This window comes from Emydura macquarii, unplaced genomic scaffold (genome assembly GCF_026122565.2).
Source record: "Emydura macquarii macquarii isolate MOO-44397 ecotype Brisbane River unplaced genomic scaffold, CSIRO-AGI_Emac_v2 contig_3287, whole genome shotgun sequence".
NCBI classification, from domain to species: domain Eukaryota; kingdom Metazoa; phylum Chordata; order Testudines; family Chelidae; genus Emydura; species Emydura macquarii.
Window position 1 is genome coordinate 1,821,072 of NW_027133424.1, and position 17,100 is coordinate 1,838,171.

The window sequence follows — 17,100 nt, forward strand, 5'->3', positions numbered from 1 at the left end:
AAGCAAATCCCAGGAATATGGCTCAACAAGGAATAGGATTCCAAGCAGGGTAGATTGATTTAAATCAGATTAATGATTTAAATCAGCAAGCCCTATTTAAATTATCAATGTTAATCTTCTTGTATAAAGGCACCCACCACAAATGTAGTCTAGCAAGAGTAGAAATAAAGAAAATAATAGAGCCACGCAAGGGTTAAGAACCAACTCTAGGCCACTTGAGGTTTCCATTCTTTCTTCCTCCTAGATAAGCTACTTTTTGTTTTGCTTTGAATAAGTTTCTAACTCTTCCTTCTAACTTCATTTTTTGTTCCACCTTTTCTGGTTTTTATTTGGGAAAGCTAAGATGAAATACTGCCTATGAGAAACCTAGGAGATCAGTGTCTCTTATTTCCTCTGGTAATACATTCCAAAGTCCCTTCCCCTGTTGCAGAGAAAGCCCCATCTCTCAAGAGATTTCACCTGCAAGGATAACAGCTTAATAATGCCTAAGGGACATGAATACCGCAAGATATAGCTGTTAAGAAAAGAGGCACTCGCTGAGATACCAAGGACCAGCTGCAGAGGGAATGAAAACGTAGGACAGTAGCTTTGAACTTAATTCTATAGGAAGCAAGAATAATGAGAGAAGTAGTACTAGAACAATATGTTCTTGGTGGCCAGTGTTGCCAAAACTGGCTGACTACTTCATTCCAGCTAAGGTAACGCCTGTGCCTCAATAAAGCATGTTGCAGTAATTCAGCCGGGAGGCCATGACGCAATGGATGACCAGGGCCAAATCATTGAACAGCATGAGGTATAATCTATCTAGACTCTGGGGGAAGGTGGTATTTTTCACAGCAACAGCCATTTGAACACTCCAGCAGCAGCAAGGAGCTGAAGAGGACCCACAAGCTGCCCACTGATGATGATCTAAGGACAGTTTTCCTCCAACAGAGTGGGACTGCCATGCTACTGATGGTTCCAAAGGTGCTTTCATTGTTTGGTTAATAATAATAATAATTAATCCTATTCCTTGCAATTTGTGCTCCACTTTTCCATTTTGCCATTTGAAAACCCTTGAATTCCATAGGTTCATTCAATCCTGAAATCTCAGACAGTATACTGTATTAGCTAACATAGATATTGGGCTATTTCTACCCTCTTGCACAGGTAGACGGAAACTACAAATTCCACCATCAACCAGCCTCTAGAGCAGTGTTTCTCAACCTGGGGGTTTAGAGGGGTTGCAAGTGCAGAGCTGGTATTGGGGGTGGCAAGAAAGGCAATTGCCTGGAGCCACAGAGGCGCCATGAAACTAAGTTACATGCCTCAGCCCCGTGGGGGTGGGACTCAGGCTTCAGGGGTACAGTAGTTTGGAAAGGTTAAGAACCACTGCTCTAGAGGGTGGTATTAGGGGAACCTGACAGGGGAGTTCACAATGAGTTCTGGGTAATCAATCTTATTTGACCTCTGTGGAAGTCCTTTCATCAAGCCAATGAGAATGTGTGAAAGATGTGAGAGATGCCCATGATATTTTATTAATATTATATGTCCAACTATTTGTCATTGCATTGTTTGCTATAAGACTACCAGGATTAATTCCAGCAGCAGTTATTTGATACTGTTGACAGGAAAAGGGACAACAGCGAGATAGGAGTTCCTTAGCAGACACTCAGGACTATTAATTATGATATGCTGCCTCACTGCCTCTGGTGGGCTGCACAAACCAGTTTGAGCAAGTTCCAGAGAGACAAAGAATATTTGGGATTGATAAAAGGTCTGCCCCTGAAGACAGGGGAAGAGAGACTCAAGGACAGTGCAGAAGCAGACTGAAGCTCAGTCCCCAGATGTGGGGTGTCTGGTTAAGCCTGACTAATTGTTACATAAGACAAACATGTATGTGTTAATAACCCTTTGCGCGTTTTGCTTTGTTCCTGCTATGAAACTGAAAAATGTTGTTTTGAAAGGACTGTTTTGTGTTACTATATCCACACACTGGTCACAGCTCCTGAAGGGAAGGCTGACATGGCTCCAGCCCAGTCAACCCCGCTGAAGAATCACAGTCAGCACAGGCTGCTAAACCCCAGGACTCAGTTTGAAAGTGGGAGAATCACAGGATTCCTCCTTGAAGGAGCTGAAGGTAAAAGGCCCGTCACCTGGAGAGACTGTCCCCAGCCAGGCTGGAGTGGACTGAAGGTACAGATAGCCCTGAACCATTACAGAAATAACCTCACCGTTGCTTGAGTTTTGGAATGACTTCTCTCCCTCAGGTCTCTTCTGCATTTCATTCTTCTCAGAGGCCCCATGTGCTGTAGAACTCAGCTGGCGGTGTCTTACGGAAGTACTATCTTCACCCATCATTGTAGTTTACTGTAGGAAAGAGAGGGAAGAATTAGTTAGCAAAGAGCCTTAGATGTGATGCATTTGAGATTCTCTCATGGGTAATTTTACTACAAGTCAGGGACAGATCACAGGTAACAAACAAAAATTCACAGAAGCCAGCTACCTGTCCCTGACTACTTCTAAAAATACGCCGGGGCTGGGGAATGACTAATAGAGCGCTGCTGGAGGCTGATCTCCGGCAGCTGCTCCAACCTCAGAGGGGCTGAACCTCAGAGGGGCTGCTGCTTCGGGGGCGCAGGATTGGTGGTCAACCCACCAGCCAGCCGCTGGCCACCTGCCTGCCACCAGCCACTCCAGCAGTCCCAAGCCACCAGCTGGCCACCAGCTGCTCAGGAGTCACTGCTCCCACAGCCCCAGGCTGACCACCAGCCACTGCTCCAGCCCTGTTGCTGTTCCTGCAGCTGACAGCAGGAGCCCCCAGTGGGGCTGACCCAACCCCAGCAGCTACTGCAGCCCTGTCCCAGAAGAAGTCCCAGAATCTGTGATTTCCATGACAGAATCGTATCGTTAGCTATTACACGTGCTAGGTTTTTCCTGCCTTTGAGTGCCCAGTGGATGCGGCGGCGGGGGCGGGGGGAGAATGATACATAGGATTAGCAGTCTATAACAAAGGTAACCTCCCTCCCATCCCAAATATCAACATAGTAAAATCTGCACTAAGAACCATACCTCCTACTCCCTTCTCTCCATGTGAGACAGTAAAAGTTAATTCCACACACACTCCCAAACCACCTCCAATACACAAACCCTTCATCTTAAGCAACTAGGAATCCAATCAGGGCTCCCAACACAGCGTAAAAGCACTTCACTATGCAACTGATTTTTCTGGTAATTTATATAGCAAAACCTGTCTCAAAACCCTGAAACCAGTGTTTGAGAGATCTCCCCCCCCCAAATTTTGTTTTGGCATTATGGAAGAGAATATGACAATCCCACTTCCTGTAAAAAAGCCTGAGTCCTACTCCTTAGTAAACCTTGTGCCTTATTTAGACAAATGAATGATTGCACTGCAAACCACAGTGAAACAGGAAGAGAGAACTGTGTTTGTTTAAACCACACCAAACTTAACAGCAGTGGCCATTGCTGAAGGCTAAATTATTACTAACACATATTTCTACACCATTACCGTCCCAATTCAGAATGTACACGTGTTCTTTAAAGGGACAAACGGGTGTTTTTTTCCATAAACATCAAGAGAAAAATGGCATCTTGCCCTACTCTTGGCTAACAAAATGGAAATCTATGAGGCTCCCTAAAGGTACACCTGCCAAGACTGATGTTCAGTATTGGGCTTTCAAAACACCAACCACACATACTTTGCTTTCACAAGATTAGCTCCTTACACGTATCTAGTGCTTCTCATCCAGAAGCATCCGAAATGTCTCTATAGTCCATCAGAGGGTATACTCTGTGTGCATATTTATAAATACACATACTGCACTCCTTACTGAAAGGCAATATCCATTTAAGAAAGCGTACCAAGACTACAACCAGGGTTGACACTCGCAAGAAGAAACAGGATCTCTCTCAATCACGTGCTCAGACCTTCACATCTCATTAACCCCAGCTCTCGTGGCAGTTTCCCCTCCTCCCCACACCACAGTAGGCACTGCTTGTGTATAGACATAGGGAAGAATGCCACTCACTGACCCAACAGCTTCACACCTGAAGCACCTATGTGTTCCTAGGAAGCCATTGTGGAATTACTACTAACAAGGCCCAGTCCTGTATATCTTATGAGATGACAGCCCAGGCTGCAAGCTACAAAATAATCAAGGAACAAGGACCATAAAAAGTGAGAGAGAAGCATCTCTGTTAACCACACACAACAGCAGGTAGCTTGTGTGAACAATCATTTATTTGACAGGTAATATTGCTTTAATACAAATTTACATAATCCAGGAAATGTCCTTAAAGGAAGACTTACTATATTCTCGGATCAAATTTCACACGTAGTGCATTGGATCAGATAACTGGTTTACAAGGACATAGTCCACATGGGCAGGCTTTGTACTCCACTGCTGCTGCTATCACCCTAGTGCAAAACCAATTAGTGTGTATTTCATGTATTCCCCAATGTGATGAAGGCATTAGCCCTGAAAATTAAAGTTTTTGGGTGGGCTCAGAGGGCTGGTGTTAACACAACACACACACTGTCACACAGAGCATCGGAGGTGGCCCAAAGCTCAATATCTGTTTGTGGTTTCTGAAGCCTAGAAGGAGTACAGGGGTGGGCATTAGAAACTGTGAATAAAGGTGTACAGAAGAGTAAAATAGTTAGTATCACATGTATAGCATGTTTAAAACAAGTGTAAGCATATGGCAGTTAAAGACAAATACAGCTCTTACCTAAGATAGGCCTGATGATATGAATGACACTTGTCATGCAATATTATGGAATTTTTTACACATGGAGAAAGGGATTATATCTTGGGTGGGGGGGGGGGGTTTCTGTCTTAATCTGCACCCTCAGTGTTAAAAAGCATGATATTTTCCTGCAATATTCGACAATTGTCAATCTGTCAGTCTAACAAAAAAAGAAAACCTTACATCATAGTTTCTGAATCTGTGGTATGCATACCCCTGGGGGTACGCGAGACACAGGCAGGGAGCACCTGGGGAGAAAGAGTGAAGGAGAGGCAGGCGGCAGCAGCCGACTTCTGGGGAAGCTGAGTGGCAGCAGCCTGCTTCCTACCCTGTCCCAGCTGGTAGCCCAGTGGCAGCCTCCTGCGTCTTGTGAGCTGGGTGGCAGCCACCCGCACCCCGGTTCCCAGTTAAGGGACAGACTCCAGTGTCTTGGCTTATAGATGGGCAGCAGCCGCCTGCCCACATTCCTGGGTCCCAGACAGCATGGAAGCCTCCTCTGCCCCAGCTCGGATTGGGTGGCAGTCACCCACCCCCCAGGCCAGCAGCCAGGCAGCAGTCGCCTGCAACTTGCCCAGGTGGCAGCTCCCCTCCCTGGTTCAAAGCCCAGTGCCCAGAAAACTCGTCAATTTCACTGCTCTATGACAGCCCCAGATTTTACCAGTTGCCTTCTTTTCCTGTCTCTTTCTCTCTCGCCCTCCTTCCCAGTCTCTCTCACCCCTTCCTCCTCTCAAATCTATGGCAAAAAATTTGGCACGGCACTTTATATTCCTCAGCATTGGCATGCCACTCAAAGCCTCCTAGCTTTGGCCAACATCACCTCTAGCCCAGGTACATACTAGAATTGTGCACCCCTGGTGTAAAGGTGGTAACCCTACCCACTAGATCCGACATCTGTCATATCACAGCCTTGTATACTCAGCTCTTCTTCAAACATATGGCTCATATTAGTCTGTAAATATAAAATCCCATGGAAAATTGAGTGTTGGAGTACTTATTACAATTTTCAGAAGTTAGGGGGTACTTTCTTCTTAAAAGGTTGAGAAACACTGCCTTACATCTCTCCTCTGATTTCCTTTGGCGCTAAGCCAATCACAAGACAAGACTACAACAGATCAGACTGTTTTCAGATGCACTGAGGCATACAGGGCTAACTGCTTTCTGAATGTCACCTTGACATGCATTAAAGTCTGAAAAAATACAATGAACAACCTACAACACAAATAGAAGAATCACCTCATCTACCAGAAAAGATAAGAACGACTTATTTAAACAAGGGAGGATTTAATTTTACGACACCTCCCTCACTCAATGGAAAGTGATTTTCTGCACCCAAAACTATTAATCCAGATCCTGAATTAAAAACCAACATCGCTAAGCATCAGCAGCATGCTAAACCCCCTCACACATGTATTTTTAGTTATTTTTCCCTTCCCTTCTTTGCCAAGAACTCCCATATATCCTTATTATGCTTCTGTCCAGTTCAACTGCTTCAGGCGGGTAAGCAAATACATTCTTTAGTCCCCAGGCTCCTTGAATGCTACACAACTGGCTTCCTTCCTCCCAGAAGCTCAGTATATCACTGCTTCCACATGCTGAACTTCCTCTTACTAACATCCTTCCGTACACCTTTATTCACAGTAAGGAATAGTGACTGTTTCCGATACCCACCCATGTACTCCTTCTAAGGCTTCAGAAACCATGAACACATCCCCTCACCAAATTTCCTCAGAGAAGCTCATCTGAGGAAGCACTGAGATTGATTTTCTCCACTTTCCTTTTTAATTATTGCCAAAAATCATGAGTTCACCTCACATTAGCACAGAAGCAATACATTTTAATACTTCAGAGTTTATATACTCACACGTAAAAAGAGTGCGACATAGCTTCAAGCTAAACTGCAGCCTACCATTTGTAACAAGCTAATAAGTAATCTCACTGTCCAAAAACAGGATTTTTGTTCCCCATTTCAGTTGTTTGGGGCTTTTTAAATAGACATGGATTCTGCTCCCGCAGATTGAAACAGCCCTTCATACAACATAGGTCCTAAAAATCAAGTTAGTCCATAAGCAAAACAAGCCTATTATGGTTAGCAAGAAATATCACATATAAAATGCTGTTTATTGTTTTGCGGGCACTCAGTACACGGGTGTAAGAAGTGGACTTCTCTCTCTGCTAAGCCTGTGTTACTTAGTGCACTAGAGACAAAGTGAATGAGATACAACTCCAGATTGCATGCAGGCCAAAGGGGCATTATAAACTCATAGAATCATAGGGCTAGAACAGACCTCAAGAGATCATCAAGTCCAGCCCCTTGCATTCAGGCAGAACCAAGTAAACCTAGACCATCCCTAACAGGTGTTTGTCCAGTTTGTTCTTAAAAGTCTCCAATGGGGGATTCCAAAGCCTCCTTGGAAGCCTATTCCAGAGTTTAACTACCCTCAGAGTTAGACAGCTTTCATCTAACCTAAATCATCCTTGCTACAGATTAAGCCCATTATTTCTCTTCCAACCTTCAGTGGACATGGAGAACTGATCCTGTCCTCTTTGGGGCAGCCCTTAATCTGAAGGCTGTTACAAGGTTCCCCCTCACACTCCGTTTCTCACAACTAACCATCCCCAGGTTTTTAACTTTTCCTCACAGGTCGGGTCTGCTGAACCTTTTGTCATTTTTGCTGGTCTCCTCTGTACATCCAGGTGGGCTGCCCTCCAAACCCAAGCCAGGCCCGGGGCTCCGAGGAGCGTCCCCCACCCCCCAGCGTGGCGGCTCCCATGGCAGGGACCCGACGAGGAATGAAAGACGCACACCCCCACACAGGGATCGCCCCTGCTCTGAACTACCAAGCCCGCGGCACCGCACCAGAGACCGATACCCAGCGCGGGGCGGTTCGCACACAGCCCCTGCGGGGCAGACACGCTGGGCCCTTTGGCAGCGGGGATCCCGGACTCCCGCGGAGCAACCCAGAGCGTGAGAACCAGCGCGCGGAACCCCGAACCAGCAACACCCTCCCCCCTCGCCGCGCCTGCTCCGGGTGGGGTGGGGTGGGGTACGTCACCTTACCTTGTCCCGAGCCAAGTGTCCGCGAGACCCCCCTGCCTGAGCGCGCCTCACTCACCTCTTCTTCGGCCGGCTGGATGAATTAAAGAACAGGACGCGAAGCTCCGGCAGCCTAGCCACGCCTCCGCGAGGTCACCGCGCACAGCAGTGGGGAGCGTCGCCGCTCATTGGCTGCCGGCGCCCCGAAGCCGGCCCTGCCCCTTGCCTCCTCCCGGCCGGCGCCGCCGCAAAGGAGAGAAGGAGGAGCTGAGGGAGGGGGCGGGGCACGGGGAAATAGTGTGGCAGAGGGGGCGGTAAAGGGGAGAGGGAGGGGAGCAAGTGGCAGACACGTGGTGCGCGCGCTCTGCTGGGTCCGGCGGGCGGCGCCTGCGCTCCTAGCCCTAGCCCTAAGCCGGCTGGCACTGGTTGGTTGGTGGCAGGTTCTCCCCAGCCGCCCTCGCCGTGTTTCCCCTCCCCCACCACCGCCTTTAGCCTGCGGGGCTCGCGCCCCCTCACCACTCTCCCGCCAGAGGCCATGGAGGGGGGGGAGCCCCGCCGCCGCCTCCTGCGGCACGAACCAGGCTGACTAGACACTGACAGCCACGTTAGCCCCCTGGCTCGTCTCTCGGTGCGGCGGGGCTGGGCTCGGTGCACGGCTTACACGCTGCGCCCGCCGGCGGCGAGGACATGCGGCAGCGCCCAGCCCAGCCTGGTGTAGCCGCTGCATTCTCCCGAGAAAGGGGGCAGCCAGCGGCTGAGTCAGCTTCCCCCTCCTCCCCACAGCCGGCTTTTCCTAGCTGCTGGGGCCGGTGCGGTAAGGGTTCCGCTCCCCCTGTCTGTTTCATTAAGACAACGATTCTGGTTAATTAGCTGAAGTTTTCCTAAGTAAGGGACCCGCCCTGGGCCTGAGCTGGAGAAGGTCCAAGCGCCCCCCTGCAAAGGGAGAGGGCGGCGGGCTCAGCGCGGTGATCTGGGCTGCAGGAACTGTTGAAAACAGCCTGATGCAAGTAGCGGGAAAGAATGTGATTCACTGGAAAGAATTCCACCGCAATTGATCTTTAGTAGCCTTCCCTTGTCTGCAGGCCCCTTCACCTTGTAACGGGCGAAGGGGTAAAGGGGAAGGAATACCAAAACAAGGCCTGCTAATTCCTCTTCCTCATCCATCACGTGTTGCTTAGCTTCTTCTCCTTCCTCTTTCAGTCAGATAGTTTCAAGTTTACACAGTCCAAGTTCACCAAGCAGCCATGAGAAACACTTTAAAAAATCTGTACAACTCCAATGAGCCAGAGTGTTCAGACTGGGTTTAAGTAGTCCCTGGGACTCTGAGTACAGCAGCCCCAAGAATGAACCTGGTTACAATATATAAAGGGCTACAGCGTTAATCCACTACCCATCTTTGGCCAGTCTACTATCAACATTGTTAGCACCCACTCAGTCTCACAGGTGTTAGCAACTTGGTTCTTCTTCAAGTGATTGCTCATGTCCATTCCTCTATAGGTGAGTGCACACCACCAGGCACGGTTCCTGGAACTTTTTTCCCCTTAGCAGACCCAGTAGGGCCAGCTCTGGTGCCCCCTGGAGTACCACACATATGCCACGGTATTTAAGGCACTGCCAGCCCTAAGACCCCTCAGTTCCTTCTTTCCACCGGTGTTGGTTGCTGGAACTAGCCTTGCTCTCTGCAAGTTCTATTCCCCTTCTTTGAACTGTTTGTTATTCTAAGTAGTTTAATTAGTTTTAAGTAGTTGTTAAGTGATTGTTAAGTGTAGTTAGATAAGTAAGTCCCTGCGGTGACTTAGAGCAGTCGGGCTATGCCCCGATCCCCGGGCCGTGTGTCTCCTGCAGGAAGGCCTTCCCACTCAGCAACCCCCACGATGGGTGCCTTAAGTGCTTAAGGGAAGAGCACAGAAAACGTAAGTGCAAGTTCTGCAGGGCTTTTAAACCACGGACTCAGAAGGACCAATGGATCCGGTTAAAAGCCCTGCTCATGGAGGCAGCACTCTGCCCAGCATCCGCCCGGCTCCACCTTGGCACTGAGCGTAACCTTGGTGCAGAGTGCACCGCCGGCACTGGCCTCAACTTGGCACTGAGCAACATCCCCGGTGCCAAAGAGGAAGAAACAGCACACGGAGAGCGGACACTCCCCTGCGCTGTTGGTATGGGCAAGATAGAGTGCGGAGATGCACCGAACTCGGCCCGTCGAGTCTTCTCCAGTGCCTGCATCTCCGAGCATGGAGCCTCCCCTGACTCCTGGAAGTGGGAGAGTGCCCCTGCTGATGCCATCGACGCCAGAGGCTTTTCAGGCGGCAAGAGCCTTGTTGGCCTTCCCTACGCCACCTCCACCCCCACCTCCGCCAAGGGAGAAGGGGCCGGTGTCCCTGGGGCAAACTTGCGTTGGGTCCCCCCTGAAGGGTGGTGGAGAGGAAGATCTCCCGCCAAATGGCCACCAGGGGTAGAGCAAGTACGCTCCCCCAGCAGTCGCTCCAGGTTAGCGTCGTCGAGCTGGCCTGCGTCGACTCAGGATGAGGAGTCTCCCTCTCGGCACTGACGATGGTCCCCAGCACCGGAGGCAGCGCAGGCCAAGAGATGGCACCAGTCGAGGTCTGCCAGGCGGTGCTCGGACAGTTCCCATTCCAGATCCCCAGCACTGAGGAGTTCACCAGCACCCACAACATGAAGGAGTTCAGGGCCATTCGCCTAGCGTGCAAGGTGTTCCTCCGATTCCTGACAGGCAGAGTGGTGTGGACAACACCGCAGCCATGTTTTACATAAACAGTCAGGGGGGAGTTCGCTCCTCAGCCCTCTGCAAGGAAGCTATCTACTTTTCTTTCTGTTGATACTATTTACCAAATTTCTGTATTCACATTAAACATAACTTGTTGCCTTATCCCCTGAAAAAGATCCTGTGATATTTGTTATTTGAATAACACTGCTTGGCAGCAGGAAGCCTTCTACACAGGTCGTATATCGAGCTAAGTGCAGGCAGTTTACCTGTTGGGTGGAGTCCCGGGGTATTCCGCCCAGCCTCTTGCCTATACAGGTGATCCTGGAGTACCTACTCCAGCTAAAGCTCTACGGCAGTGTTTCTCAACCTGGGGGTTTAGAGGGGTCGCAAGTGCAGAGCTGGTATTGAGGGTGGCAAGAAAGGCAATTGCCTGGAGCCACAGGGGCGCCATGAAACTAAGTTACATGCCTCAGCCCCGTGGGGGTGGGACTCAGGCTTCAGGGGTACAGTAGTTTGGAAAGGTTAAGAACCACTGCTCTAGGGTGTGGCGCTGGCCTCGGTGAGGGTTTGCCTGGCAGCCATTTCAGCCATCCATCAGCTGCTAGAGGGAAATCCTTGTTCTGCCATCCCATGTCGGTCAGGTTCCTCAAAGGCGTGGAGAGGCTTTATCCGCAGGTCCGTGACCCGGTGCCTCCCTGGGATCTCAACCTGGTGCTCTCGAGACTCACAGGGCCCCCCTTTGAACCGATGGCTTCATGCCCCCTGCTCATGCTTTCATGGAAGGTAACCTTCCTGGTGGCCATTACCTCAGCTAGGAGGGTCTCCGAGATTAGGGCCTTGACCTTGGAGCCCCCTTATACAGTATTCTATAAGGCTAAGGTACAGTTGAGGCCGCATCCAGCCTTCCTGCCCAAGGTGGTTTCCCAATTTCATTGTAGCCAAGATATTTTTCTCTCAGTGTTTTTTCCCAAACCGCACGGTTTGGAGGAGGAGAGGAGATGGCATTCGCTGGACATGAGACAAGCCCTGGCCTTCTACATCAAGCGTACAAAGCTGTTCTGGAAATTGACGCAGCTCTTCGTCGCAGTGACTGACCGGATAAAAGGCTCACCTGCCTCCACCCAATGCATCTCCTCATGGATTACATCATGCATCAAGTTCTGCTACGAGCAGGCGAGGGTGCCGCTTCTGGGAACCATCACAGCGCACTCAACCAGAGCTCAAGCCTCATCTACGGCCTTCCTGGAGAGAGTGCCCCTGCAGGACATCTGCAGAGCTGCCACCTGGTCGTTGGTGCATACCTTCACGTCCCACTATGCTATCATCCAGCAGGTGAGAGAGGACGTGGGATTCGGCAGAGCCGTGCTGAGGGCAGCTCACTGGTAACTCCGACCCACCTCCAAAGGTATTGCTTGTTAGTCACCTATAGTGGAATGGACATGAGCAATCACTCAAAGAAGAAAACAAGGTTACTTAACCAGTAACTGATGTTTTTCGAGATGTGTTGCTCATGTCCATTTGACAACCCACCGCCTGTCCTCACTGCTGGAGTTGGCAGAAAGAAGGGACTGAGGGGGCGTAGGGCCAGCAGTGCCTCATATACCGCGGCATGTGCATGGGACTCCAGGAGGCACCAAAGCTGGCCCTACGGGATCTGCTAAGGGGAAAAAAGTTCCGAGAATCGTGCACGGTGGCATGCACTCATCTATAGTGGAATGGACATGAGCAACACATCTCGAAGAACATCAGTTACTAATAAGTAACCTTGTTTTTCTGTGGAAGTGATTTTAACACCTTCGCCCTGGTTAGATTATAAGCAGGGTTATTTTACACAATGTGAAGCAGTAGCAGCCACTGAGCCATCTGCCACTGTTGCCACCACTGGTGGAAATTAACCAGTGGGAAAATTGCCCTAGTATGCCTCCCATCAACAAAGCTTCTACATGAAATTAGTAAACCAGCAGGAAAACCGCACAAAGGGATGATGTACCTTTAAACAAGAAGATGGAGCACTCACTGTCTCTCCCCGCCACTTGGAACTTTTCTTATTATGGCCATAATGGGAGACAAAAGACAGACACAGCCACATCTTTATTAGCACATCTTGAAAATATTCTCCAAGGTCAGGCAGGGAAATGGGGGAGTGCAAGTCTGTTAGATATACAAACATACAAGCATTTTGAAAAATACAAAGATTGGATTTTCCATTGTACATGGTATATATTTCTCTATAGAAAGCCGGGATACAGGACTCTGCAGAGTATGACAACTGCTGAACTGAGTAAGAGCTTTTTACTGCTGTCAGAAGTGGGGCAGTGTGTCACTAATCCAACCATCATATTAAATAGATTGGTCAGAGGAAACAGACCTTTTTTTCTCTTCCTACTAGGATCTTGTTAATTAAGGCCTGTGAAGTGCTTGGAGATTATTAATGGAAGCCACTTAAAAAGATACCTTGTTTTACTAAGCCTAAAGTTTGGACCTAAATTAAAGCATTTAATTTAACTTAAAAATACCACTTAATGCTGGCAGCTCAGTTTTCAGAATGGACAAAAATTCACTGTCCATCTCTTTTATCTTCCTAATTTTCTGAATAGTTTAAAAATACTCCAAATAAATCCCCAAACATCAAGAACATAGTCATAGATTCTTTTTTCCTTTGCGCTTATTCCTGATTCATGTCCCGGCTTTATCTCATAACAATCTCCATCTCTGCTTAGAAATGCTTTCCATTTCATAGATAATCATACAAATAGAAGGATTGGATCTTCTCAGACTCCTGAAATTTAAGCTAGTGAGTGACACAGTTCCCTCTTTCCTACTGGTGGGAGAACTAAAAACCAAGTGCATCCAAACAACACTCCGTGCCCCTGGTACTGTACATGTCTAGCAGATGGCGATAGAAGCAGAGGAATGTTCTCAAGCTGGCTTGCTTACCAGTCATCCCTTCAATCCCTTTTACATTTTTTGTTCATCAGGACATCAAATGAAGTAGAAAATGAGAAAGTTCTCCCTCTTACCTACCTTCCCCTTATTTTTTAAAGAGAAGTGGGAATGTCATGCCTTCCTCTACCCTGGCTGTTCCCCAATTCTTCACTTATCCAAGTTATTGCATTGCTTCATCAATTACCTAACTTCCTCTGTTTCTCACAGATATTTTGCAATCTTGATTATTAATCCTACTGGCTGCATTGCCTCACTAATTTCCTAATCGCTATTGTTTCTCAGTGATCCTGTCTATAACACTACATCATTGTTACTATTTCACATGGGAAATTGTCTCCCTGACACTTGTGCCCTTTGTTTACTCCATTCCTTGTACCTGCCTATCCCTCTGCCACTCCATAGCCCCACTGTCCACTCTGCAGCCCCCCCATCCTTATCTTCCACCTCACATCCTCCATCTTTTTCTCCTCTACCCTTCTTTTTGCTCAATTAATTTTCATCACATTTTGCCCATTTTGCTTGTATGTAATGGGTTTTCATTTGGATTTGGGAATGCACAAGTGTTGGTGCATTGGTTAGCAGATGGGTCAGAAAGGCCTGTGACAGATGCCTCACATATCTTAGCTAAAATGGAGCCTGGGAAAAAGGCTTTGGGCCCAATTCGCCATTGCCCTGCCTCTTCTGCTTATTTGCACTACTGCAAAGTGTGTGTAAAACAATACCGTTCCACGTTTTAGTGTAAGATTTATAAAGAATGTATTCATTGCTCTTGGTGCCAGTTATCTCAGCTACTGAGAAGTCATGGCAGTTTTAGACTAGGTCTGTTTTTTGTCAGCACTCTGATTTTGGGCAGTGATCCTTCATCTGACTCCTTTAAAGTTCCTTGGTATGTTGCATCTGAACTAGGAAGAAAGACTCAGTCATCCTGGAGCCTCAGTACTTCCAGATATATAACTAAGAGCAACACCTCCGATCTTATTTCTTATGCTTTTTATTTTCTTAATAAAAAAACAATGGTTCCAGCATAACAGCAGTAAGTAGCACATAAAGCAATGTTCAACAGAATGCACATCCAAGAGCTCCCTCAAGCAGTGACAATGTTACTATAGACTTCTTGTCTGTTTTGATGTTGCATTTGTAACAAAAAAATTTTTAAAGACTTTTAAAAAGGGCACTAAGGTTAGGCATGTAATGGAAAGCTGGTTACAACCTTGCAGCTTTTTTGTAGCTATTTTGGTATAATGTGGAAAATGAATGGAAAGCTGAAGCCTAAACCTCAACGAAGGCAAATGCTGGCTTAAAAAGAAAAGACCAGTAAAGAAGTGGCAACACAAAGCTGCGCATCATCTCAACCTAACCTGAGGTCCTAAAACTGAACTTTGTTATGAAGAACTAAGGCTAATTCCAGGAAGTATCAGAGCATTTAGAATTATTGATTTGTCCTCACAAATCTTATTTACTTTTGGTTCCAGGTTTCACAGTTCCTTCTCTAGATTCTGCACACGAAACCAGCATTAACCCTACCCCTCTGTACTGTAAGAGTATGTCTAGAGTTCCCAAAATAATTGACAACAGAGATTCAGATCAGGAAATTCCTTTTTAAGAACAGGCAGAAGTGGCAGCAGGATTAAACTCAGGATTCCAAAAACAATCTAAAGTAGCAACTCCACTGGTTTTTATGGCAGAGGAGACAATCATACACATGCAAGTCTTCAACTCTCTGCAGAGGGCAGCAGTATCCTGATGCAAACACCACATCACACTTTGCATCTGAACTCAATTCACCTTACTAAGGAGAATGAAGGGCTACTGCCTGCCGATAGGCTGTTTGCTTCCACACAAAGCTATTTAACAAAAGCAGGAGTTTTATTGGGAAGAAACTGAAGTGTTGAGTTACTGGATATTACCAAACAGGACACATCTGAGCCAACTGTCATTGCCGTGACCCCTTTGGTGAACCATGGAAAGGAAGCTACGGGTGAATGATCCCCCCTTTTCCCTACAATTTTCAGAGTAATAGGATCAATCTGACTGATGCATTGGACTTTCAAATGAGGAAGATTATTGTTATTTTGCCCAATAGTCTACAGCAAGAAGGCCCTCCTCTGAGTCTGGCACACATTAGACAGTGAAAGCTACTGCATATGGAATCCAGGCACATGTAGAATTGCTGGTTGACTGTGCCAAGTGCAGCTCAGTTTTCTGAAACTATTCTTCACCCTCTGCATACAACATGCATTCTCTCACTCAGGGGCAGAAGAAGTTTTTCAACGCTCCTGCCAACATTAAACTATTATTGTCATCCTCTTTGGGACATCAGCTCAAAGTGATCTAGGATCTCTAGTGCAGTGTATTTTACTGTTTACTAAATGATATTACAGAAATTATCTGCCTCAGATAAAGCTGCTCTGAGCTTGTTCAAGAAATAACAAGCTCAGAGGAATATGCTACGTCAGGCTGTGTAAAGAATCCTTTAAAAGTGGCTCCAGAGAGATCAATTCCAGAACAAGCTGATCTTCTAGAAGCCCAAGTGAGAAAGAGGACCTATTCTAAACTGTTTTGCACCTTGTGTAATCATATAAAACTGTGCAACCTGAGTGCAAAAGACTACCATACAAAACACAACAGGAGAAAGTGAGGCCCTGAGTATCTATATGCAGCTATCACTGCACACTCAGTGCTAATTGTGGTGGAGCCAGCAGTTATAGTGAGCTCTACTTTGAATAGTGGAGTGTATACTGGGAATCCTGACTGGGTGCTCCAGACCCTCAGTTTGTTACTGAGAGAGTGATTGCTAGTACAAGAGTTCTTCAGGTTTTAAAATGTCTCTGAATAATTTTTTGTGGAAGCATAGTACTGAGACTGGTCAAAAGTAAGGCTTTCCCTCCCATTTCTGCAATGGAGGGTATATTTATTAATTTACCACCACAGATTTCCATCTACATTGCAATAATAAATACTTGCTCTTGTACTAGCAATCACTCACTCAGTAACAAACTGAGGGTCTGGAGCACCCAGTCAGGATTGAATGAAAGCAGAAGACAGCAGCTGGAAAAGAAGAAACATTGAAGACAGTATAAAGGCTGCCTACTATTCTTTTTGTTGATTGCATCTCATTATACCTATCATGGCTCTTACTGGCTGACCCATGTGCAGCATTGCTCTTAAGGGAGACATCTGCATATATTTTGCCCAGCATGCAGACAGTCACCATCACCTTGCTGTGTCTCCTCTTGGTCAGAGTTTCATTCCCTTCAAAAGCATCAGCCAGTAAATATCTCAAAGGTCATAATCAAGGTCTCCAGTTCAGAAGTTTAGTTAAAAGGAAGTATTTGTTGTCTTATTAAGCATAAAGAGAGAACAGAAATCAAAAGGAGCGTGAATTCATTCATGTTTAAATGAATATAACAAAAAGTATCCTTATCCTGGCTCTAAACCTGAAGTTACAGAATACTAAAAGATGACTGACCCCCCATAGGTCCCCTTTGTGCCCCTTCACTGACACAAAGGGAATTTAGCACTGCCTAAAGGTAGCAGTTGAGGATTCCCCTAGCATAGGGGGACCTTCAGCTCGAGTAGAGCTAGCACAGCCTTCAAAGTCATTCAAAAGTTCATTTATTAGTCACTTGGGAGCACAAATCTCTTT

General features: G+C 47.1%; 1 protein-coding gene across 3 annotated transcripts in view; it reads right to left on the bottom strand.

The window, feature by feature from the left end:
• Positions 1–9,089, bottom strand: part of SOAT1 (sterol O-acyltransferase 1) — a 42,967-nt gene extending 33,878 nt beyond the window's left edge. The window contains exons 1-2 of one of the 3 annotated variants that reach the window (XM_067532402.1): positions 8,912–9,089; positions 2,214–2,349 (exon numbers count right to left, since the gene is read on the bottom strand). In XM_067532402.1, the coding sequence (XP_067388503.1) occupies positions 2,214–2,340 (127 nt within the window). In that variant the 5' untranslated portion in view covers positions 2,341–2,349; positions 8,912–9,089. Of the gene's footprint in view, positions 1–2,213; positions 2,350–7,807 lie in introns of all 3 variants that reach the window. The other 2 variants (XM_067532401.1, XM_067532400.1) reach the window with 2 other exon arrangements.
• Between the last annotated feature and the right edge of the window lie 8,011 nt (positions 9,090–17,100).